Source organism: Ipomoea triloba, chromosome 5, assembly GCF_003576645.1.
Source record: "Ipomoea triloba cultivar NCNSP0323 chromosome 5, ASM357664v1".
NCBI lineage: Eukaryota > Viridiplantae > Streptophyta > Magnoliopsida > Solanales > Convolvulaceae > Ipomoea > Ipomoea triloba.
Genome location: NC_044920.1, coordinates 22449415 through 22473154, shown reverse-complemented (window position 1 = coordinate 22473154; position 23740 = coordinate 22449415). Strand labels below are relative to the sequence as shown.

Sequence of the window (23740 nt, the reverse complement as noted above, 5' to 3'; positions counted from 1 at the left end):
TGGTAGTTGGGTGGAATGAGAATGATTATTCATAGTTGAGGAAGGGAAATGAAACCCTTATTTAATAAGAGTATGAGTTTTCTCATTAATGGGTATTCCAAACCCATCTCAAAACCTACCAACCAAACACTAGCAATCACTTTTATACACATTCCTTATGCCTAAACCCACCAACCAAACACACTCTTAAAGTCATTATTATTGATATATTGACAGGTTTTTATAATACTACTAAGGGTTTTGATTACCCTTAATTACAAAACTCATTTCCTATTACCAAACATTTAAAATATTTTCACCAAAATCCTTACTGTTACCAAATATTTGATACCCATTTCAATTCCGATTCGTATGTGCGAACCAAACACCCTAACATATGTTATTTGCGGGAATGGGCAATTCCCACATTGGGTATAAATGTATGGTTCTTCTCCTATGCTAGATAAAGATTCTCGGAACTATTAATGCTAAGACTGAGAATCCTATTCTTTCATTTTTGCATCAATTGAGCTTTTACTATGTAACAACTAACAAACTCTCATTACACAATTTCCATACGTTTTCTTGGTTTAAATACTCTCTTCTCTTTCGTTTCAGCAATAAATTCTCTCATATCTTCAAGCAAGGTAGTCCTCAAGCTTTTCCCCCTTTCTTTATTCTATCTTTTCCTTTTGGATTTCTGTGTAGCATTTTGAGATTCTTTCTCCAAATGGGGTTTCCTCAAAGTAGTTGCACTAACTCCATGGACTCTCTTCCCACCCATTTTTCTTCCAAGACTCGACCTTTGCCCGCTTATGAAGAGATAAAAATTAAGTCTTTAATATACAGAATGATTTGGAGTTCTGGGCTGGGCCGTGTAATTCTACCTCGCCGCCGGCGAAGCTCCGGGAGGGATAAAGAGAAGAATTTGGAGCACAATAAGGCTTGGTTGCTGGCGGAATCCGGTGGAGATTTGAGTAATGCTGACCCACAATCAGTTCATTCTTCTTTTAGGTTCAGTTTGTGCTCTAAGGTTGAGCTCGAGTCTATGAGTAGTGTGAGTAGTTGCTCCTCTGCTACTGTGTTGATGGTGAATTTGGACAATGGGTTGACTGATCCTGGGTTGAAGGAGCTGAAATGGAGGAGATTTGAATCTCTGGAGAGGAGTATTTCACCTGTGGCACATTCTTTGGTTAGGTTTAGCTTTGCTGAGATTGTTTCTGCTACTAGAAATTTCTCTCAAGGTACTAACTCAATTGGGTTCTATATATGTTTTTTTTTTTTTAGTACTATGACTCTATTACAACGTAGTATCTGTTCATAGCTACTTTCTCAAGAAATACAAAGAAAGAGTCAACAATAGCCTCTGAGGCTCGAACCCACTCCCTTTTCACGAGGATTGTAAACCGGGTGCCACTAGACCACAAGGTCTTTGGCTGATATATATGTTTCTTTAACTTTTGTTTAACTTCTTGGCTGATTGCCTGATTTTACTTATCTATTTTTGCATTGGATTTTGGTTGAATTTGGGCAGGTAGGGTTTTGGGAAGGGGTGCATTGAGCTATGTTTTTAGGGGGAGAATTGGACTTCCATGGACTGTTGTTGCTATTAAGAGGTTGGATAAGGAAGATAAAGAAACCCCAAAAGCATTTTGTAGGGAACTTATGATTGCTAGCTCACTACATAACCCTTATATTGTTCCACTTTTGGGTTTCTGTATTGAACCAGAGGAGGGTTTGTTCTTGGTTTATAAGTATGTATCTGGAGGGAACTTGGAGCGATATTTGCACGGTATGGATTCTTGTTCTTGGTAATCTTTTACAAGAATGATGGTTTTTAACATTGATCATTGTTCTTAGTTATTTCTTAGTTATCTTCTTGCAGGGAAGAAGCGGGGAGTGAAAGGCGGTCCAGCGCTTTCGTGGTCTGCTAGGCATAAGGTTGCAGTTGGCATTGCTGAATCAATCTGCTATTTGCACAATGGAACTGGAAGATGTGTTGTGCATAGAGACATCAAGCCTTCGAACATCCTTCTTTCTTCGAGGATGACCCCGAAGGTAAGGAAGGGATGTCAAATGGCCTAACGTATTTTATTTCCAACAGTTTATTGAACCTGCTATTCCAATTCCCACATTAGTCTTTTAAGGAAAACCGTTGTTTTGCTGTCGTATCTAATGCTCAAAAACCAAAATATGTATGCAGTTATGTGACTTTGGATTAGCTACATGGACTCCTGCACCTTCGGTACCTTTCCTTTGCAAAACCGTTAAAGGGACATTTGGGTAATGACTGAAACTCTGAAAGTATCACTTGGATCCTGATTTTGTCTAGCCAGTAAAAAGAATGATTTTCTGATTTACAGAGTTTTCGTGAAACTTAACTGCAGGTATTTGGCCCCCGAGTATTTCCAGCATGGTAAAGTGTCAGATAAAACTGATATTTATGCTTTCGGGATAGTCCTCCTGGAACTACTAACTGGCCGGAAGCCAATTGAAGGAAGTAGGGGACCGGGGGAAGAGAATTTGGTCTTATGGGTAGGTCATTTGCCTATTTTCTGCCTAATTTCACATATCTGCTTATGATCTTTAGGTCTACAGTTGGTGTATCTGTCAAATTAACAATTAATTCTAACCAAACGTGTAAAAGAACTGTCAACCATGCCAAACTAAAGCGCAAAGATGTTTCATTTATGGGCACAATTTGTTTGGCGGCCTTAAATAAATAAGGCCATTGTTCTTGGCTGGGAGATGTGTAGCTTTAAGATTCAACTCACCTAATGTAGGGCACAAGTTTATTGATCGAAAGTTCGAAACATTAGTTTGAACAAAATTGGCTGTCACCACTCACCACCATTACTTTTATGTGTTTTAATTTCGTCCAGGCAAAGCCACTGCTGCAACAAGGAGCTCTCGAGAAATTGCTCGATCTGAGACTTAAGTTCCCGGGAAAGACCTTGCACAAAATAGCCCGGATGATTCGAGCAGCAGCTGCATGTATAAACAGCGAAGAATCCAGGCGGCCTAACATCGGTGAGATTATTGCCATACTGAGAGGCATAAACCCCGAGCAAAGCAAGAAGAAGGGTAATTTAACCGGCAATAATAGTAGCACGATAGATTGTTATGCACAGCTGCAGCAGACTAAAACTGAAATGAAGAGTCACTTAGCATTAGCCATGCTAGGCGTTTCAGAGTTTGAAGATGAAGATTTTTACTGCAGATGAATCTTAGAAATAATGTTTTTTGATTTTGATTTTGATTTTGATTTTTTGGTTTGTCTATATAGTATATGTAGGTCTAGAATTGATTACCTGTTCAAAATGTGTATGGAAATGGCAGGGTGATGAGTCCTCTCTGTTTGAATATATATATAATTCATCTCCCAGAGCTCATGGGAAAATATGATATATTTTTGTTTTCCAAGATTAGGTAAATACAGTCTTTAGTTTTTGGAAGATTTATATATAATTATACATCTTTTTTTTTAGTTCAGTGACTTAATTGTATTTTTTAATGTGATTTATTTGACTTTTTCTTAAAAATAAGAGTTTAATAGTCTCATTTACGATACAAAACTATGTAATTGGTATCGTGAAAATGATGCATGGTCCAATTTGACAGCTTAGTTTGAAAAAAGGAGTATTTGGACATTTCACATCATTGCTGTCAAAATCTTCAAAAAGGAAGTAGTACCTTCTTCGTCTTGTCTTGGACGACTGCCTCCTCCATCTGGTGAAGGTAGGTCGTCCTTCATTTGGCATCTTGCTTCGATTAGATTTTTTTTTTTTGAAACAGCTTCGATTAGATTTGTGCAGTGAAGAATTTCAATAGTAAAGATTTTTTATTTTATTTTATTTTTTTTAGCAAAGCTTTTATCACAGTGATGGAAGATGATGATTAATAAATCCATTATTTAGTTTTTTTTTTTTTTGGAAAAAAGTTAGTGTGGACCATGCACAATGGTTTATAGAGGTGTGTAAATCATGCATCAAAACACATTCACACAAATAGTGAATTTTAGGTATACAAATAGTGAGTTTATATTTACTGAATATATATCATATTTCTAAGTAAAGAGAGTGTCGTGTATTAAATAAGTGCAGTTATGTTATACAAATAATGAATATGTACATGCAAGGGCAGATCCAGCAATGGGGCAGCTGCCCCCACTCACCCCACCCCCACACCTATATAGACCTTGTATATCTATGTGTATGTATAGTGCAGTTTTAGGTATAAGTATATGAAAACAGATAAAAATAAATAATGAATTGGTTGGTTGAGTTGGTTAGTGTGTGCTTATATGTCAGTGAGGGTTCAACTCCCACCAGAGACAGGTGTGATTATATTTAGGTTATTTTTTTATGCTTTTCCCATTCCATTCTAAAGCTTTCTATATATTCATTTCTTTAAAGTTTTTTTCATTCCCTTTATATATATAATAATGAGATGTGTAATTTATAATGCATTTTTTATTTGAATTATTTTATCAAATTAATTATGTTTCATATATTGTTATTAATATTTTTATAAAGTTTTAGTATGTTTTATTGTTTGTCTATATCCAACAATATTTATGACTATATTCATTTTTAAGTGATTCAATTTATAATGTGTTTTCTATTTGAATTATTTTATCAAATTAATTATGTTCGTTTCATATATTGTTATTAATATTTGTATATAATTTTATTGTGTTTTGTTTTTCGTGTACATCCAACAATATTTATGACTACATTCGTTTTAAATTATTATTTTTTAAATTACATCTTTTATGTTTCGCCCCTATTGGGAAATTTTTCTGGATCCGCCACTTTGTACATGCCTAAATGACCAACATTCAATTAGTTTGTACGTGCTCAAATATTAAACACTATGCACATAAATAGTGAACTTATGCGTATAAATAATGAACATTCAAGTTGTTTTTATATTATTTTGTACACATTCAAATAATGAACATTACGTATAAAAATACTGTACCATATGCATAAACATAACATACCATAGAGCATTCACAATTGTGGATTTTAGGTGGTTTTTGTAGTCTAAAATCTGGTGGGAAGGTTTTTCAACAAACGGGGAACAAGGTTTTTGGTGGGTTTTTATTATTGCAAGTATTGATTTTTAGTGGTACCATCCAGGAGAGAGAAAAGGGGAAAACAAAGCCAACAATCGCACCTAATAGGCGCATGTCATGCTGGGAGCGTAATATTAACTTTTTTTTTTTTTGTTAGCTCTCTCCTAGTTAGCACCTCAAAACCTTTTTAAAAAACTATAGCTAATGAGGTTGCTCTTATGAATAGAAAATAATGTACCATGCATATACATAGAAGTAATGTACTCTAGGCATGGCCCACCTAATAGGCAATGCTAAAAAAGCTCTATTTAGACTCTTTAAATTGGCAAAAAAAAAAAAAAAAAGAAGCAATCATTATACCATGGACCATAGATCATCTTGTAAGGTAGATCATTGACATAAGATATATTTTTAATATACTAAAGGTTCATTATTTGGTATACTACTAAATAATGAATATTCGGAACTCAAATAATGAACTTTCAATATATTAAAAATTAACATTTATTCATGGTCCATAATATAATTTTCCAAAAAAAATATGAAAATGAGCAATAATTTTACTTATTGAGCACGTTATTGCTAATTTGTACAAATTATATTATGGATCAAAGTCCACCTTTTAAGGTGGATCTTGGTAAAAAATGACATCGTTTTATATCAAGTGTCAACAAATGTGGAATTACCTCCAAGAAGGTTACCTCTAGGAAGGTTATGTGAGAATTGAGATTAATGAAATATAATATTAACTTGTTTGGTTAGAGGTTATATTACATCACCTGTCAACAAGTGCGGAATTACCTTCAGGAAGGTTACCTCTATTCTTGAGAAATCAACTCACTTAGTCAACCATAAAAATGTTTTGTATATAATTGTAAATGATTTTTTTTTTAAAGTGTATATGTTTATTCCTTCGTCTCCCCCCTCATCTCCTCCCCTCTCCTCGATCCCCTCTTACCTTATACTTAAATCAAGACCATCAAAGTCTTACCTTTTGTAGAAAAATCTACTTTGCTTCGACTCTTTTGTACTTTGTTACCAAGATCTTTTAAATCTTTCTTTGTAGTAGTTGTGTTCAACAACTCTTTTTCCAGTAGATTTGAGGTAGTTATCAAGATACTTTCTTAAATACTTTGTACTCCAGCTCTTCGAGTTTAAGAAGATTCTTCCAAATTTTCTCTGATGATGTTCAACTTACATTTGTTGATCCTAACTTGATTTACTTTGCTGAGAGAGTTTATTATCGAAATGGTCCCTTCACTATTGTGAAATTACCAATTAGGTCTTCGACAATTTTTCTTGCTCAATTGAGTCCTCAGACTTTGAAAGTTTTAATCATTTGGTCCTCCGTTTATTTTGGTGTTAAACAACCGTTAAATCGGGACTAAATTGATCATTTTTCTATAGTTAAGGGACCATTTCGGTAATTAATTTTGAATAAAATTATCCCTTGACTATAATGAAATTACCAATTTGGTCCTGATTTAACGGATATCAGACGGTAAAATAAACAAAGGACCAAAATGGTTAAATTTTTCAAAGTATGAGGACTTAATTGGGCAAAAAAAATTGTCGAGAACCAAATTAGTAATTACGCAATAGTCGGGGGACCGTTTCGGTAATAAACTCTTGCTAAGATAATATTGGTAGTGTATTTGCTCCATATAGGACCCTCTTGGTAGACTTCAACTTATATATAGATAAGGCCTTCTGAGATTTCATGTTTAATCTAGTTAATGGTAGAGTCTGTCATCCATAGCTTTTGTGAGATCTACCAATGAAAGATATGTTGTTTGGAGCATCTGGAGATTAACAAGCTCTACTAATTATTGAATTACCAAGTTTTCCAAGAGATTGGTTCTATTGGTGCATTAGGTCTCCCATTTAAGAGCTTTGTTTATCTACTATATATTGACTTATAGTTATAATTTATAAGTGCTTTCGTTGTTCGTATTTCAATTGCTTTAGAGACCTGCTAGAGTAAAACTCTTCTATTTGTGGATTTACTGAAATATGTTATGTCGTTTGTGTTTCTAAAAGAATTCACAAGAAAGAAAATTCAATTTATAGGATGTTTGGGGTTCTAAAGTTTCAATGTAACTTATTTTACATCATCAAAATTTATTAGACATAATTTCCAACAATTGATAAAGTCTTATTTAGCAATAATTAGTAATTAGCAGTAGTAGGTTTTATTAACTCTTTTAGCAAACTAGAATATTAAGTTGTTATAAATAGCCTAAGTATTAGCATTACTACTTCATGACGTATGGTACTCGAAATCAATTCAATAATGTACAGAATTATATACTAGAATACACAAAATTTATGAATAGAATGCACAGAATTATTAGCCTAAGTATTATCTATGTTGTTTAATGAGATATGATATTGGAAATTATAATGTACAGAATTACATACTAGAATACACAGAATCAATGAAAAGGATACACAGAATATAAGCCTAAATATTATTTCTTATGTTCCATGAGGTATGGTATTGGAAACTAATAATGTACAGAATTGCATACTAGAATACACATAATCAATTACTAGAATACACAGAATGTCACAACAGAATGTACAGAACTCATCTTATCAGTTAAGGCCGAAAGGGAAACGGAAAAGCCGTTAATTAAAAGAACTAAAATGACGTCGTTTTGGATCGGGTGCACAATGCATTATGCACCCTGGTCCACGATATAAATTGCTTCCATTTTACTTGTTTGGTTCGGTTAACGAGGTTTGATTGAAGTTGTTTTTATTTTTTATTTTCCATGATATTAAGTTTAGTATTAGTACATAAATTTATATATTTAGAAACTAAATTAAAAATATAATTAAACACAAAAAATTAAATTTAAAAATTATTAAAGAAAATCGATTAAATATGGTAATAATTATTTGTCAAAATTAAGTTGGTGTCACTTGTTCACAAAATATTACATATTATCACACTAAGCTAGTGCTTGAAAAATAATTATTACTTCGGTTACTCTCCCAAGTCCCAAATACCATCGTTCCACTTACTTGTACCCATGCGAAACTGAAACTCGATCCAACTGAATTCACCCTCGTCAATAAACGTAGAGTTGCCATCACCGATTACTCGTGACCATGTTTCCCCGTCGCCCACCGCCTTATCTCCTTCATCGGAGGTTGTCAACGACGGCGACCACGTGATTGCCCCATCCCTTTCACCAATAGCCAGCAAATTTTCCCACCATTGTGTTACGCTATCGGCCGGCGGCGATGGCGTAAATGTCCGCTTGCTCACGTCATTGTCGGGCATAGTAGTTTTTGTAGTTGTTGTTTCAGTTCCCAATGACAAGAAAGATGAGATCTTTGACGAGTTTGGAGGTCCAATGACGATGTTTTCTCTTCCATTTTCTTGTTGCCGACGAGGTGGCTTGCCAAATTCAGCCGTCTTTTTGAGGTGGGTATTCCAGTAATTCTTCACGTCGTTCGCCGTTCTCCCTGGAATCCTACCGGCGATCAACGACCACCTAACCGGAAAATCAAAAAGGAATATAAATAACTTGTGCAGTAACTTATAGTTGATTCTTGGGTGATAAATTATAAACAAGCACACAAGATTGACCCCGATAAACACAGTGTAGTGAGCTCCTTATGACACCAGCCAGTCACTTGATTTAGCGTTCTACTATCCTGTGGTATGGCGGGAGTGTTGGTCTTGGGAGCAAGTGAATTTCATTTTTTGTGGACAAAAAGGAATTGCATAGGTTACAGGGATGAAGTTTAGGAAAAGAAATTAGGGACCGAGTCTCACCAGGAACGGTGTGGGAGCAATCTTTCAAAGTGAGTTATCATGATTTACATCTTCCTAGATGCTTTGTCAGGTCGGGGGCGTGGGAGACCCTTGGGTTGGGGATTCAAATGTTTTGTGAGAAGATTTTAGATAATGGAAGTAAGTGAGGTTTTAATTTTCTTGGTTTTTTTATTTTTATTTTTAAATATTTCTATGAAGACCTTTTACTTTTTCTGTCTCATTTTAATGTCTACTGTTTATTGGTTGAACTATCTATTTCTTGTTTGTTTATTTTTATTTTTAAAATTAATTTTTGTGTATAATAGTATTTTTTTAATTTGATTTCTAATTAAATATATAAATTTTATCATTAATCGAGCTAAACACATAAAATAGAAAGGATATTCTTTTTCATTTTTATTTGAGGCATTGAGGAATATAATAATGTTTGAACTTGCCTGTTGCCTAACAGCTTGTGAAGCCTGATGATGAGATCAACTTCATCCCAAGCAAATTCCCCTCTTTTTATATTCGGTCGGAGATAATTCAACCATCTCAATCTACAACTTTTTCGACATCTATTCAACCCTGCACATACACATTCTTCTTCCTATTATTATATAAATTTAGAGAAAAAGAAAAAAAAATCAAATGTAATAATTTATATTGTTTGCTTTAATTAATTTGTTACCTGCTTTAGCTGGAACTTGGTGCCATTTCCCTTCTCCAAACTCCTCAATGTATTTCCTCAAAAGATTATCTTCTTCTTCAGTCCATGCACCTTTCTTCATTCCAGTCTTGGCTGCTGTTTTATCCATATGCACATTAAAGATAGAGAGCCAACTCAAGAACTCCAAGTGTTTGGAGTAAATTAAAGCAACATTTAGATCTCTGGCGGCCAACCACATGGCGCAGACCTTTAATTTGAGCACAACATATTATATGTGCTGAAGGAAATATTTAATGGCAACTGTTGGATCCTTCTTTATGCATGTTCTATATATCAACTAATGGTCCAATATTCCTGCCTGGTCCCTAATCATGACTCAGGCCTAACCCAATAGCTCAAGAGCTAGGTCTCTAAGTCTATCCTAAGACATGGGTTGCCTACTACATTTATTGCCCAAACAATTAGGAACAAGATCGAGATGGGGTAATTAACCCCAACCAAGCTGACTAAAGATACAAATTTATAATTATAATTATAAGGTCACAAGTAAGACGGGTCCGGTTGGACCTAGGGCCTGAGGTTGAGTCTTGTGCTCAGCCACGGCCTGTGCCTCAACGATTTAGGATATGTCAAGTATCCCGGACATGGTCAATTTTGTTATGAATAATTTCCTTTTCCGTGGAGGCAGTTAGGGTTCTTATTAATATATAAGGGAGTGTAATTGTCTTGTGAAGACATCATCAAATCTATTGTAATAGCATTACATTGCTCCTAAATACAATATCTTTGTCTTTCCAATATCATTTTTGTCCTTTTAATACCTTTTTCTTTTATCATTATCTACTATTATCCTTGTTATTTAATTATCAGGTTATTTAATTCGGCCTACTTGGGTCAATTTAATCCATCCGTGGTCATTTGCCAGTTAGGGTCACAAGATGAGGTTTATCTCAGTGCACACTCTCGGGTAGTGGTTGCGGTTTTCCCTCGTCACTCCAAAAATTAGAAACAAGACAAAATAGTGCACATCCTCACGTAGTGACTACATGTTTCCTTCGTCAATCCAAAAATTAAAAATAAGACAAAATAATGCACATCTTCGGGTAGCGACTACACGTTTCCCTTGTCACACCAAAAATTAGAAACAAGACAAAATAACTTTATTCGAGACACGCATCAAATAATATACAATGACGAAATTCTATACTTGTATGAGATCGGTCAAGGTTTTCTAATACGGAGTAAAATTTAATTTGAACCCTCTACACTAGCCGCGGGATGATTGGTTGAACCAACTGAGCTAACCCCGTCAATATTACTTGGACTCCAAAGTTTTACTCCTTACTTCTATTCCCTCACACAAAAGTTTGATGTTGACACATTTCGGGGACCCACAGGATAAAGATAACCTATCATATCTTACAACGTCAGGGAGTATAAGTGGTGGAGTAGAAAATGAGAGTCCATGTAGTAGAACTCTTAATTTTAATATTAAATATCACACAGCCATATAATTACATTTGAGCAATCCCAGTCTTTGTTGATGTTCACGGAGGTCAATTTCGTGCCACAAATAGATCGTCTACGGCGTTTTATGTCGGTGTGAGAATGATGAGGAACAGGGGACTCGACAGCATTCTAGTGTTGGACCGTAGAAATTGGTTTTACCATATTTGGTCAATTGGTGACGTGTTGGGAGACACAGATTAGAAGAACATCACTGCCTGGAGAGGGTGATGACGACACGGAACAAATGGAATACAATGTAAGCATGATCGAGCGCAAATATCGTCTGAGAGAGAAACCACCATATTATTCCATACCCACATTATTGATTCTAGTTAATGTGAAGTTGTTGCACCACTATAAATGAGTTTCTTGCCTGTACTTATAAATTCTTTTTCCAATACAGATAAATTTAAATATATTTCCCATGGTTGAAAAGGATCATTATTGTATGGACCATAATCTACACAGCTGTGTGGATCATACTATCAAATAATGTGCTCATACAACCATGGTGTCATGCAGTTTCTATTATTATTATTATTATGAGTGTAGTGGATGACCACTTTCTTAGGTAGTTACAGGCACTTTAAGATAATGGGTAGTTGTATTATCATGTATAAATAACTACCTGTGTAAATGTATAAGGGGACTGAAGAATATAATTAATGGATTATGTCTGGAGACATTCTCTCTTTCTGGAGTTAGACTATCACTCGAAGTATAGTCATTTGGAGTTGGGCTGCCACTCGAAGCGCAACCATGTCTTTTCTCCCTCCCTTTCTGGAGTTTAACTCTTGACTCGAAGAAGAGCAACCCATACAACCTCAGGGTTGTATCATGTGCATACAGAACACAAATAATATACTTTTAGTATTTTAAAAATGTACATTATATTTATGGAAAGTATATTATTTGAGTACTGAAAGTACATTATTTTGTATAACATTACCTTCAGTACACGAATAATGTACTTTTAGTATATTAAAATGTACATTATATTCAGAAAAAGTACATTATTTAAGTACTGAAAGTACATTATTTTGTATAGTGTACATTCAGTACACGAATAATATACTTTCAATATATTAAAAATGTACATTTTGTTATGATCCACGCAACACTATGTGGACTAATAATTTGCCGGTTGGAAACTAGCGTCTGGCAAAAAAAAATTAAAAACTATCGCTAAAAGTAAAAAAAATTGTATTTTGTTTTCGTTTGGTTCATTTTCTAAAACATGAATAGAAAATTATTATAAAGTTATTTCTTATATAATATTGATCATTTTAATAATGATAATAATACTTGTTTGTATTGTGGATTGTGTTCAAAATGAAATAGATGCATTGAAGGTGATACCAGTATACCAGGACTCTAGTCTAGTTCTACTACATCATTTTTTGTTTACTATTACTAAATGATATGTGAATATGGTAACCCGCTTATTAGCAAAGGATATCATTTCTAGGCCAAATTGTAGGAAAGAGTTTTCTATTCTCTTTCCTTCTTCGTAAGCTATTGAAAGTTTGGATTAATGAATCTTTGGTGTTTGCATTAATAAAAAAAATACTTGTAATATATATATATATATATATATATATATATATATATATATATAATAATACTAATTAGATAAATCAATCAAAATTAAAATTTATAACTCATTATAGTTTAATACAATAAATCTTCACGATCTAGCATAACCAATAAGCTCTCCTACTCCAACCAACAAAAAAAATAAAAATTTAAGGTGGAACTCATCATTATGCTAAAAATGAATACATAAATAATAAATGCAATAACTTCAAACTATAAAGAAATTGGGGAAAAAGTACTAATTAAAAATTTTGGGGCTATATGCTGGGCTAGACCCATATTTCTTTACTGTTTGGCCTAGTCTAGCCGACCCAATTTTAACCCGCAAATTTTAATGTGGACCGTGGTCCATAATGCATGGTAGTCCATGCATAAAAAAGACGTCGTTTTGATTAATGAAAAGAAACGGCAGAAAATGCATTCGTTCCGCGCCATTCCGCAAAAAAAAGTAACTCTATGTGTATAACATATTCAGTTTCATTATTTTATATACACTACAGTTTCTTTCGATATAACTACAGTTTCATTCGACATTATACACTCAGATATGTGAAACTGTTATTCAGTCTCATTTTATATACACTATAGTTTCATTACAACACAACTACAATATCATTTCGATATAAGTACAGTTTCATTGGACAATATACACTCAAATATGTGAAACTGTTATTCAGTTTCATTTTATATACATTGTAGTTTCCTTTTAACACAACTACAGTTTCTTTTCAATATAACTATAGTTTCATTCAACGTTATATAGAGAATAAAATGTGAATTTTCTATTTTACCCCTCAAATTTAAAATATTTTTAAAATTTTTCTTCAAATTTAACGGTTAGGGACCAAATGCGCTACTTCGTTCATAACTGAGGGACTAAACTCGAATACGACCATAATTTAGGGACTGAATCGTTACTTTGGGTATAGCTCAGGGACCAAAGATGTAATTTTTCCTATTGTTGTTGTTGTTCAAAAGGTTTAGGGATGAAACCTTCAAAAGGTTTAGGGATGAAACCTAAGCTTGTTGTTGTTGTTGTTATTATTATTCAATAGGTCAAGGGATGAAACCTTGTTAACTATATCATTTGCGGCAACCTCTAAGAAATGCACCTTAAATATAAATTTTAGTTTTATCTTCATTAACACAACATAAATATGTTTTCAAAAAAAAAAACACAACATAAATATATGTTTATATTTTAATTTTATTTTCTCTAACACACGTCAAATATATATATATTTATATTTTAATTTTAATTTTATCTAGTCAATATAATTTAGAAGTTTCAATTGTGTGTTGTCGTATTTGAATTATTATATAAATAGTTATTAAAATAAAAAAGTATTTATAAATATTATATTAATGGAGATGATATATAATTTATTTTAGTTTTTAGCCATTTCATATTTATCATAAATAGTTTTTATTTTTCGCCAACAATAAACAGAATTTAACCAACCTGGTTGGCGTGGTTCGCAAACTATTTGGCCAGTCCCCTACCACTTAGTGTGCTGACAATTGACAGTTGGGATCTTTGAGCATGAGGTTTGGGGTTCGATCCCCACCCTCGTGAATGGAGGATGAAGGATTAGTCTTCTGACATCGGCTAAAGGGATACCTTTGGACCAAAAAAAAAAAAAAAAAGAATAAACCGAATTTATGGCTTCGACCCTACTTGAGTGTAGATTTCAAACCTTTACAACACAAATGGAGCATTTGTCTTTTGGAAATACCGATGGGACTGAATCTAGATGATTATTGAATGCTTAGAAGTGCAAGATATTGCTTTGGAATAATGGTCAATAGGCCGCTTTAACTCTTTATAACAAAATGCAATTAGACCTTTGAACTAAAAATACTTCCAATTAAATCATTGAACTGGTTAAAATTACGAAAATAACATATTTAACATGTTACTAACACTTCCGAATAATTTTTCTTGCATGCCTCCCTCATTTAAAAAAATTAATAAAAAATAAAATAAAATTTGCCAACGACGGAGAAATCCTGATCGGACGAAGAAGTTGGCAGCTTCACCGTCCAATCTAACGGATCGGAGAAGCCCACTAAGCTTCTTCGTCCATGTTATCTGGACAGAAAAGATGCCTTCTTCGTCAATATTGATATGGATGAAGAAGCCATTGCAACCAAGTTGCCATGGACAAAGAAGTCTGGTTGCATAACAACCAGCGGTTCGATGGCAGGATAGCCCAACAATCCTCCTCAGAGGACCTGCCAGCCTCAAGTCCTCAACTACATAGCATGTTCTTAGTGGGACCTCGTGACTTGCTACGATACCAGTTTTGAAAATCAAACGCTTATCATTACGTCAAAAGTTATATCTAGCAGCAAAGGCACAACTACTATCTTTCCTTACTCTGTTTCGTAACAGCCATTGCCACAGTTCGATAGTAGGATGCTGAACTCAATCTTCCAAGCCGCAACTCAACACCAATTTCAATTCATTACTTGGTGTTGATATGAAATTCTCTTTTACTCTTAAATCTATGCTTGTTCTCATTGTGATAATGAGTGAGTAGTCTACTTAGGAAGGAGACATAGATGGATATTAGGTTTAGGCGAATGTGACTTGTAATTAGTTGAATATGAATGATGAGACGTGATTTGATGATGACAATTAACATGATTAAGTTTTAATTGGAATGTAATTACCTAATCTAGATTCGAGGGGTTAATTAACTTACTTCACCTTTGATGTCAAAAAATTAAGAAAATCCTTACTATTTCAACCACTTTTTGTTGTAGTCGGAATTTCCATGTTTTCCAGCACTGCACGAAGAACTATTCCAACTAAGCCTTTGTACTAAGGCTGTCGTTTGTGGCGTTAATGTTATTCTCAATGCGCTTTGATCACAAATTCACAAGTCGTAATAATATTATTAAATTTGAGCCATCAAAATTAGAATTAAATGCTTTTTGCTGTCTGCCACAAGTCAAGCTGCTCCAAATACTGCTTGCTATAAACAGATCATATGTGTTTCCCTTGATGGCAACCTTTTATCGCTTATTCATCCTTGTGGTTTGTGAAACTGTGAAGGAATTCAAGATGCCCCAATTCACCGGTTATATGGTGAATTATGTCTAAATTATGTGCTTGCAGTTAAAATATTATGTACCTTCTGCAGTTAATATATTATGTAATTTCACTTAATAAATTATGTATCTACTTATTGTTGAGAATTTTAGGAAAAATATAGTAGTGTAGAACTACGTTGATTTAGGCTGACTCAAAACAAAGGAAATCAGAAAGGAATAAATTCGTGTCACGTATGAAACACTACCTTAAAAGCAATTTACACAGACTGTGCGGGTACGCTTCTGATGGAAAAAACACAGGTTATATTAATTGTGATTAACTCATTTGAAAGCAATGTGGGACAACAAGTCTGATCTCTTGAATATCACACTGTTGAATGTTTCTCCAACACTTACAAGCTCAGGCATAAGTTCTCATGACAGGCCACTCTAATTTTCCAAAGCCTAGCCTATCTCCATCCATATATACTTGTAGTTAACATAATTATGTACCATATGTTAATCAATTATATATGTACCTAAGCTATTACAATTAACATATATATTATGTTCTTTTAGTTTATTTAGCGTACACAATATATTAATTAGAGATACATAATATGTTAACCGTAGTTACTTAATTTGAATGTTGTTTTAGACCAACATCCATAATGTAAGGTAAAACTAACCTTGATCTATGGTATAATTTGCGTCACGCCACGCCCCACTCAAAACTTTCGTTTGGAAATAATAGTTTGGATTAGCACTAGTATTTAAATGATGTGGGTGTTATTTAGGGGTGTTCATTTAGTTAATTCAATTAATAACATAATCGAATTAACCGAATTTACGAAATGCTTTAACCGTTAACTTATTCAATTCATATTTCCCAATTAATTGAACGGAATGTAAACTAATTAGCTGAAATATTTTAGTTCAATTTTAAAAAATTTAAATTTTATATTAAAAAAAAATTCAATTCATACTTTCACACAAAAAAGCAGTCATTACATCAATATATAAATGATATTTTTTTTTAAAAAAAAACCTAGTGTAATGCAAAGTAGTATGATTTATGAATTATAAAAAATTAAAACATATATATACACACGCGTAATTCGATTAACCGATTGTTTAATTCAGTTAACTGTACTCTCGAAATGAATTAACCATTAATCGAACCGAAATATTTTGGTTAAAAATTATTAACCGAATATTTTCGATTCAATTGATTAATCTTGTTACCGAATTGTGCTTACCCCTAGGCCCTAGTGTTCTTTGCTGTGACAATTTTTTTTGAAGTATATAAAATCTTTCTTTGTATATAAATATTAATTATATTTTCAAAAGTATAATATTTCCCTCATGTAGTAATAATAAGTAAATTGAAAACCTGAGTTAATTTCATTTTTAATTTGTCTTAGATTTATAGGTGTCAGTCTATTTGTAATCTTTCTTTTTTCAGAACATCCTTTTTGGCCTTAGTATTATTGTGGTATGACAAATTTTTGATCTCCCATCAACAAAATTGTTGAAATATCGTTAAATACAAGGACATTTCGAACTTTTTTTTATACAAAGTTGGTTGATCATCTATATTTCATTTTTATTTATTAAAAAAAATCATAATTCAAGATCAGACCTAAATGACCTTGTATTTTACGAAATTTAAACGAATTTATTGGAAGACAAAAAATGATCATGCCACAATAATACTAGAATCAAAGGAGATGTTCTAATAAAAAAGCACTACAAGTGGATTATTGTCAATTAAAATCTAGGATAAAAAATAGAATTAAGTCTTAAAAACATGTATAATACAACTCCTGAAGTATACATAACAGCTAAATTAGTTAATTAAAATTAGAAATGTTAGTTAGTAGGTAAAAACTTAAAATTAACTAATTAACGATTTGAATAAATATAAAATAATTTAAAAAATATTTTTATAACCAAATATTTCTTTAATCTTGCACATATTATTTGAAAACATATATACTTTTTATTTTATTTTTTTTTTTACTTTTTTTTTATACAAACAATTAACTTCTATCAAGTAACACAATTCACTATCAATATATAAGTAATTTGTATGATTACTACTTATTGAGCATAATAGAATAAAGAGTTAATTCCAGCAGGTGTCTTTGGACATTTTTGGTATTTTCGATGATTTTTTTGGTGAAACCTTATTATAGGCAAGGTATTTTTGTATCTTCAATTTATTATTATTATTATTATTATTATTATTATTTCAATGAGTTAATTCTAGCGGATGTCTCTTGTCTTTTTTAGCAATTCTAAATTTTGTCACAGACAATCATTTTTGTCATTTTAACAACCCAGACTATCATATTATGGACATTTTTTGTCATTCTAATAACTTTTTCAGGTGAAACCCTATTTTAGGCAAATACATTTTTGTTTCAAGTTTTTCGTCCCTAGTTTTTGTGCCAATTTTTTTCCTGATTTTTGTCTCTTCAATAGTGGATTGTACCATCTCTTGCACCCTGCTCTCATGTATTGATCTCCTTCAATCTGGCTCCAAATCATCATTCACCAATGGCGATACCAAGTACGTGAGTACCTTCGGGTGCGGGGGAATCATTTTGCAACATAGTTGTAAAGCTCAGGATGTCGCCACCCAGTTGGCTTTAGTTTGACCGCTATTGTTTTAGTCCATGGTTTTGTGAATCATCTATTATAGTTGTAGAGCGAAAAAAAAAAAAGGAAAAGGAAAAAAGAGAAAGAAGCATATTCTTTGTCATCGAAAAATAACCGATCTTTCCTAAAATAGAGTTTCATAGGAAAAAAGTCACCAAAAGTGTCCAAAATATGATAGTTTGGGGTGGTAAATAGCAAAAATGATTATCTGGGACAAAATTTAGAAATGCCACGAAAGGTAAGGGATCTCCGCTGGAATTAATTCATTGGGAAAATAAAAAAATGATAAGACGAAAATACCCTTACCTAAAATAAGATTTCACTGAAAAAGTTGTCGGAAGAACCAAAATTGTCCAAAATATAATAGTCTTGAGTGTTAAATGATAAAAATGATAGTCTGTTGAAATTGCAACCAAAGTCAAAGGATCTCCACTGAAATTAACTATATAATAAAACATATAAACATGCTATCCAATTACCAGTTTAGCATTATAGTTAAAAGTTAAAACAGAACACATTCTTTAATTTAGTATCAAATTTACATCCATTAATAAAAAATTTGACTCATAAATTTCTGCTTCACCTGATCAAAAGATCAGGTCCATGTGTTGTATAACCCATTAAAAAGTTATTAGTAGATACCACAAAATGGGCTAACACACTTGTTAAATAATGTCAAATTAAAATTATTTATTTTTAGAATTATAAAAATATTAATAATAAAGTTATGAACTTGTGCTTGAGGGAGTTTATATCTAAAATGGTCTATTAATTATGTCATAATTTTTAATTTGGTCACCGTCCACTAATTTTATGGAAAATCAATTTTATGGAAAAGATTTTCCAAAAAGTTGAGGAAAATGAGTTATTATGTTGTTTGGTTGGAAGAAAAATGTTTTCCATGGAATTTGACTTCCCAAAAGTGAAGGAAAACAAATTCCAAGGTAGAGTTAGGTATTTTGTTTTCCAAAGAGATTGTGAAGAAACTATTAAGCAATTGGACTATTTTACCCTCATCAAAATTTATTAATTACACATGTATAATTATTACTAAGGGCATATTGATCTTTATATTCATAATTTCTTACCATTCCAAACCCAACCGAACAATGGAATTCATATTCCCACTAATTTCTTTCCCAACAACCAAACATTGAAATATATTTTCTTGGTAATTTGTTTTCCATGGAATTTGAATTCTATTTCCTTCAAATATTTTCCAGCGAACCAAACGGGCTGTTAGTATTCTTTCTACATCCATGTAATACTCTCTTACATTCAAAAGTGGTCTCACATTCGCATCACATTAAAAAAAATGATTCTTTTATCAATAAATATTAATTTATCTCCACAATAATTATTGTGTATCAATATATAAATTACAATAAAATATTAAAAATAAAATAAATGAAATACTATGTATATAATTGTTTTTAATTAACAAATTATTTGTATTATGTATATAATTGAATAGAAATTGTATTAAAAAAAAGAATAGAAATTATATTATGTAAAAAATTAAAATAAAATAATTCATGCGTTAGAATCGTAAAACTAAAACTTAATTAAAAATTACAAAATCGAAATAATTGTAATTATTAAAATTAAACAAAGTATGAAATTGAAGACATTAAAATTAAACAAGGTACAAATTCGAATACATTATTGAAATGATTAAAATTTAAGATATTGCAAATTGAAGTGCATAAATATTTAAATATATTTAATCCATTATTTCGTCTTCAACAAACCGATTCCATTATATAATACAAAATAAAAAACCTATTTAAATAAAAAACTAATTACAACATTAAATAAAAAACAAAATGAATAAAGAAACAAAACAAAACAAATAAATAATCAAAAATTGAAAAAATTAAAAAATAAAGAACAAAAAATAAAGAAACGAAACAAATAAACAAAATAAAGAAAGAAAACAAAACAAAATAAATAAAGAAACAAAATAAAGAAACAATTAAGAAACAAAGGTACAAATGGATTGCAAACTTGCAAGTTGCAACTGGTGCAGGTTTGCAATCCACCTAAGCAATAAAAAAAATATAAATGTTAATATATATTCCACATCATCTTGCCAAACAAAAATTTACTGAGTTGAGGGCCTAAGATTAACTGTTAACGATAAAGTTAAAAATTATAACATAATCAAATTAAAGGTCCATTTTAAATATCAACTATGAATTATGTAACGCATAACAAATAAAATAAAATCAAATAATTCAAGATCCAAAACATCATGACATGCATTGAAACCTTGTCTCCTTCACCCACTATTCGATTCCAAAATCAAATCTTACCGGAACCATTGTTACCACTACTTTAGTCATGACATGCAGTACAAAAATTACTAACCTTTCAAATGCCAAGATTCTTTCAAAATACAAAGAAAAACGATTCAAATTAGTCATTACACCTAAAAATGTAATTAGTTCATTTAACTTTATTTATATATATATATATATATATATATATATATATATATATATATATATATATATATATATAGGGTTGCCCTCTTGTGCGAACTCTCGCCCAGGTAAGAAATGAGAACGCTCCACAGTCGTCCACGTGTCCAGATCAACGAATCAGATGCAATTTTAAAAAAATGACGCGGTGGCATTTTCTTAAATAACTGGAACTTCGGTGCACCTAGTTTCACTTACAAGTGCACCTAGTTTCACTTAAAAGTGCACCTAGTTTCACTTACAAGTGCACCTATTTTCGCACCTATTTTCACTTACAAGTGCGAGTAATTTACCTTGTTAATATTCATACACCTATTTTCGCAAATATTTTCACTTACAAATGCAAGTAATTTACCTTGTTAATATTCATGCACCTGGGTGCAACCTAGGTGCACCTAGTTTTAACATAGGTTGCACCTAGTTTTAACATAGGTTGCACCTAGTTATAACATTAGGTGCACCTAGTTTTAACATTAGGTGCACTTAGTATTGATGCTCACTGTACAATTCACTTGCACCTATAATACATTTTACTTGCATCTGCAATATATTTTACTTGCACTTGTGCAAGTAATTTACTTTGTTAACATTTATGCACTTGGTTGCAACCTATGTGCACCTAGTTATAACATTAAGTGCACCTAGTTATAACATTAGATGCACTTAGTATTGATGCTCATTGTACAATTTACTTGCACTTGCAATACATTTTACTTGCACGTGTGCACCTATTTTCACTTGCAGGTGCAAGTAATTTACCTTGTTAACATTTATGCACCTGGGTGCACCTATGTGCACCTAGTTATAACATTACATGCACCTTGTTATAACGTTATGTGCAACTACATTCCAGACACGTGGCGCGTTGTGATTCGTCCGCAGTTCTCTCCTGGGCGGCCAGTACGCACCTGAACGCGATCATATATAGTTAATTTTATTTTAATAATTTTAAATGCATAAAATTTAAAAAAAAATCCATGAATGGAATATCACCAGACTTAAAAGGCTCAAGTATGAAATAAATACTTTCAAAATTTTAAAAATATAGATTGGATACTACACTTTTAATGAAGATATATTTTGGTTTGCCCCGCATCGAAACTATTATGTATTTATGTTCATGCCACCGCATAAAACTTTGGTGGCAAAACATTTCTTCAAAATGTTAGGATAGTTGTAGTTCCAAAGTTTCAACTCAAAAGAATTGAAATTCACATCATCTCATTCACTGGCGGATCCAGCATGGGCAATGAAGGCAACTGTCCCACTCACCCCACCCCATCAATCGTTATATCGTGGACTAGGGTCCACAGTGCATTGTGGATCCTGGTCCGAAACGATGTCGTTTCGATGTTAGTGGGGCTCGGACGCGAATGACTTTAGGGAATTCATTGTCTAGAACACACAGAATATTGACACAACTACACAGAAATCATCCTCCTAACATTTTAATACACAAAATACGTCACAACCTAGGTTCAAGTACCCCTAACATGAATACACAGAATCGTAGTCTACAATACACAGAATGCCTTCAAAGAATTAACAGAATATGAAAACGCCAAATACACAAACACACCACCCCTGTATTTATGTACCACTAACATTAATATACAGAATCCTTGTTTAGAATACACAGAATGACTTGAGGGAATACACCGAATATTGATACAACTACACAGAAATCATCCTACTAACATTCGAATACACAAAGCATGTCACAACCTATGCTTAAGTACTCCTAGCATGAATACACAGAATTGTAGTCTACAATACACAGAATATCAGCAAAGAATACACAGAATATTAACACAAATACACAGACGAGCCGAAACGGGAAATGTGATTTCCAAAACAAACAAACCATTGATTAAAATGACCAAAACGACGTCGTTTTGGTACTTGTGCACTCTGGTCCACGATATAAATTGCGGTACACCCCATATAGCCCTTGTATATACTAGCAGTTTACCCGTGCGATGCACGGCATAAAGTAATTCTATTCATTAATCAAAAATATTTGACTATATTACCCGAATGGAGTAAATTTGAAGAAATTGATAGTAAGAAAAAAATGTCTATTGCATAAACAGAAGTTACAAATTATTAAACACTTCATGGTATACAACATTGGTAGTGTGATTACTACTATCTGCCCCTTCATTGGCTATCAAGATTTTCAAACCTTTTGGGTTACTAATCCTTGAAGCAGCAACGTAAAGTTGACCGTGGACAAACACTGGCTTCCTTAAAAGTAACCCTACATGTGACAAAGTTTGACCTTGACTTTTGTTTATAGTCATTGCATAGGACAACATTACCGGGAATTGTTTTCTTTGGAATTTAAATGGCAACCTTATATCAGTAGGTGTCATTGACATTCTTGGTATCAAAACAATCTCACCAGCATTGTTCCCAGTTACAATCTTTGCTTCAACAACATGATTAGATAACCTTGTAATCATCAGTCTTGTTCCATTACAAAGTCCAAGTGCGTGATCTATGTTCCTCAAGAGCATTATTGGTGATCCAACCTTTAACGTTAATGCATGATTTGGTATGCCAGAGGCTTTCAGACCATTTAGAAATTCAGGAGTATGCATATCAGAAAGTACACCATTACTTGAGTCTAATTTACATACCGTGTCACAACTGAGGTAACTCTTACTCTCAGCAATATGTAAGTCACTCATATATTCATTGATGGCGTTGACGACATCAAGTGTTAGAGCTAGTATGGCACGGCTTTTTATGTACTCTTCATCGCATCCCCTTTCCTTAACAATGGAAATATGGTAGTGAAGAATTGACTAGTTAGCTGAGTCGGTATAAATATATGAAAACAAATATAAGTGAAGAATTGACTAGTTAGCTGAGTCGGTTGGGGCGTAAATATATATATATATATATATATATATATATATATATATATATATATATATATATATATA

General features: G+C 32.5%; 2 protein-coding genes across 4 annotated transcripts; one reads left to right on the top strand and one right to left on the bottom strand.

Moving 5' to 3' along the window:
• The first annotated feature begins 483 nt into the window (after positions 1 to 483).
• LOC116019446 (probable serine/threonine-protein kinase PBL21) lies at positions 484 to 3399 on the top strand. Of its 3 annotated transcripts, none has more exons than XM_031259644.1 (7): positions 497 to 626; positions 829 to 1223; positions 1514 to 1771; positions 1865 to 2037; positions 2183 to 2262; positions 2367 to 2514; positions 2862 to 3399. In XM_031259644.1, the coding sequence occupies exons 2-7, from the start codon at positions 830 to 832 to the stop codon at positions 3201 to 3203; spliced, it is 1395 nt and encodes a 464-aa protein (XP_031115504.1). In that variant the 5' UTR covers positions 497 to 626; position 829; the 3' UTR covers positions 3204 to 3399. The 3 variants fall into 3 exon arrangements, with proteins under 3 accessions (XP_031115502.1, XP_031115504.1, XP_031115503.1); XM_031259643.1 differs by having other exon boundaries at positions 776 to 1223; XM_031259642.1 differs by having other exon boundaries at positions 484 to 1223.
• Positions 3400 to 7943: 4544 nt separating this feature from the next.
• Positions 7944 to 9730, bottom strand: LOC116021115 (transcription factor MYB90-like). The gene is made up of 3 exons (XM_031261725.1): positions 9520 to 9730; positions 9287 to 9416; positions 7944 to 8565 (listed from the first exon to the last, which is right to left on the bottom strand). The coding sequence occupies exons 1-3, from the start codon at positions 9644 to 9646 to the stop codon at positions 8052 to 8054; spliced, it is 771 nt and encodes a 256-aa protein (XP_031117585.1). The 5' UTR covers positions 9647 to 9730; the 3' UTR covers positions 7944 to 8051.
• Positions 9731 to 23740: the final 14010 nt, after the last annotated feature.

Bases quoted from the DNA above. Each gene is read 5' to 3' on its own strand.
- LOC116019446 (XM_031259642.1), top strand. From the start codon at position 710: ATGGGGTTTCCTCAAAGTAGTTGCACTAACTCCATGGACTCTCTTCCC. The intron at 1,224-1,513 runs GTACTAACTCAA...GAATTTGGGCAG, and splicing joins TACTAGAAATTTCTCTCAAG to GTAGGGTTTTGGGAAGGGGT. The intron at 1,772-1,864 runs GTATGGATTCTT...ATCTTCTTGCAG, and splicing joins CTTGGAGCGATATTTGCACG to GGAAGAAGCGGGGAGTGAAA.
- LOC116021115 (XM_031261725.1), bottom strand. From the start codon at position 9,646: ATGGATAAAACAGCAGCCAAGACTGGAATGAAGAAAGGTGCATGGACT. The intron at 9,417-9,519 runs GTAACAAATTAA...GTGTATGTGCAG, and splicing joins CCAAGTTCCAGCTAAAGCAG to GGTTGAATAGATGTCGAAAA. The intron at 8,566-9,286 runs GCAAGTTCAAAC...TTTTCCGGTTAG, and splicing joins CACAAGCTGTTAGGCAACAG to GTGGTCGTTGATCGCCGGTA.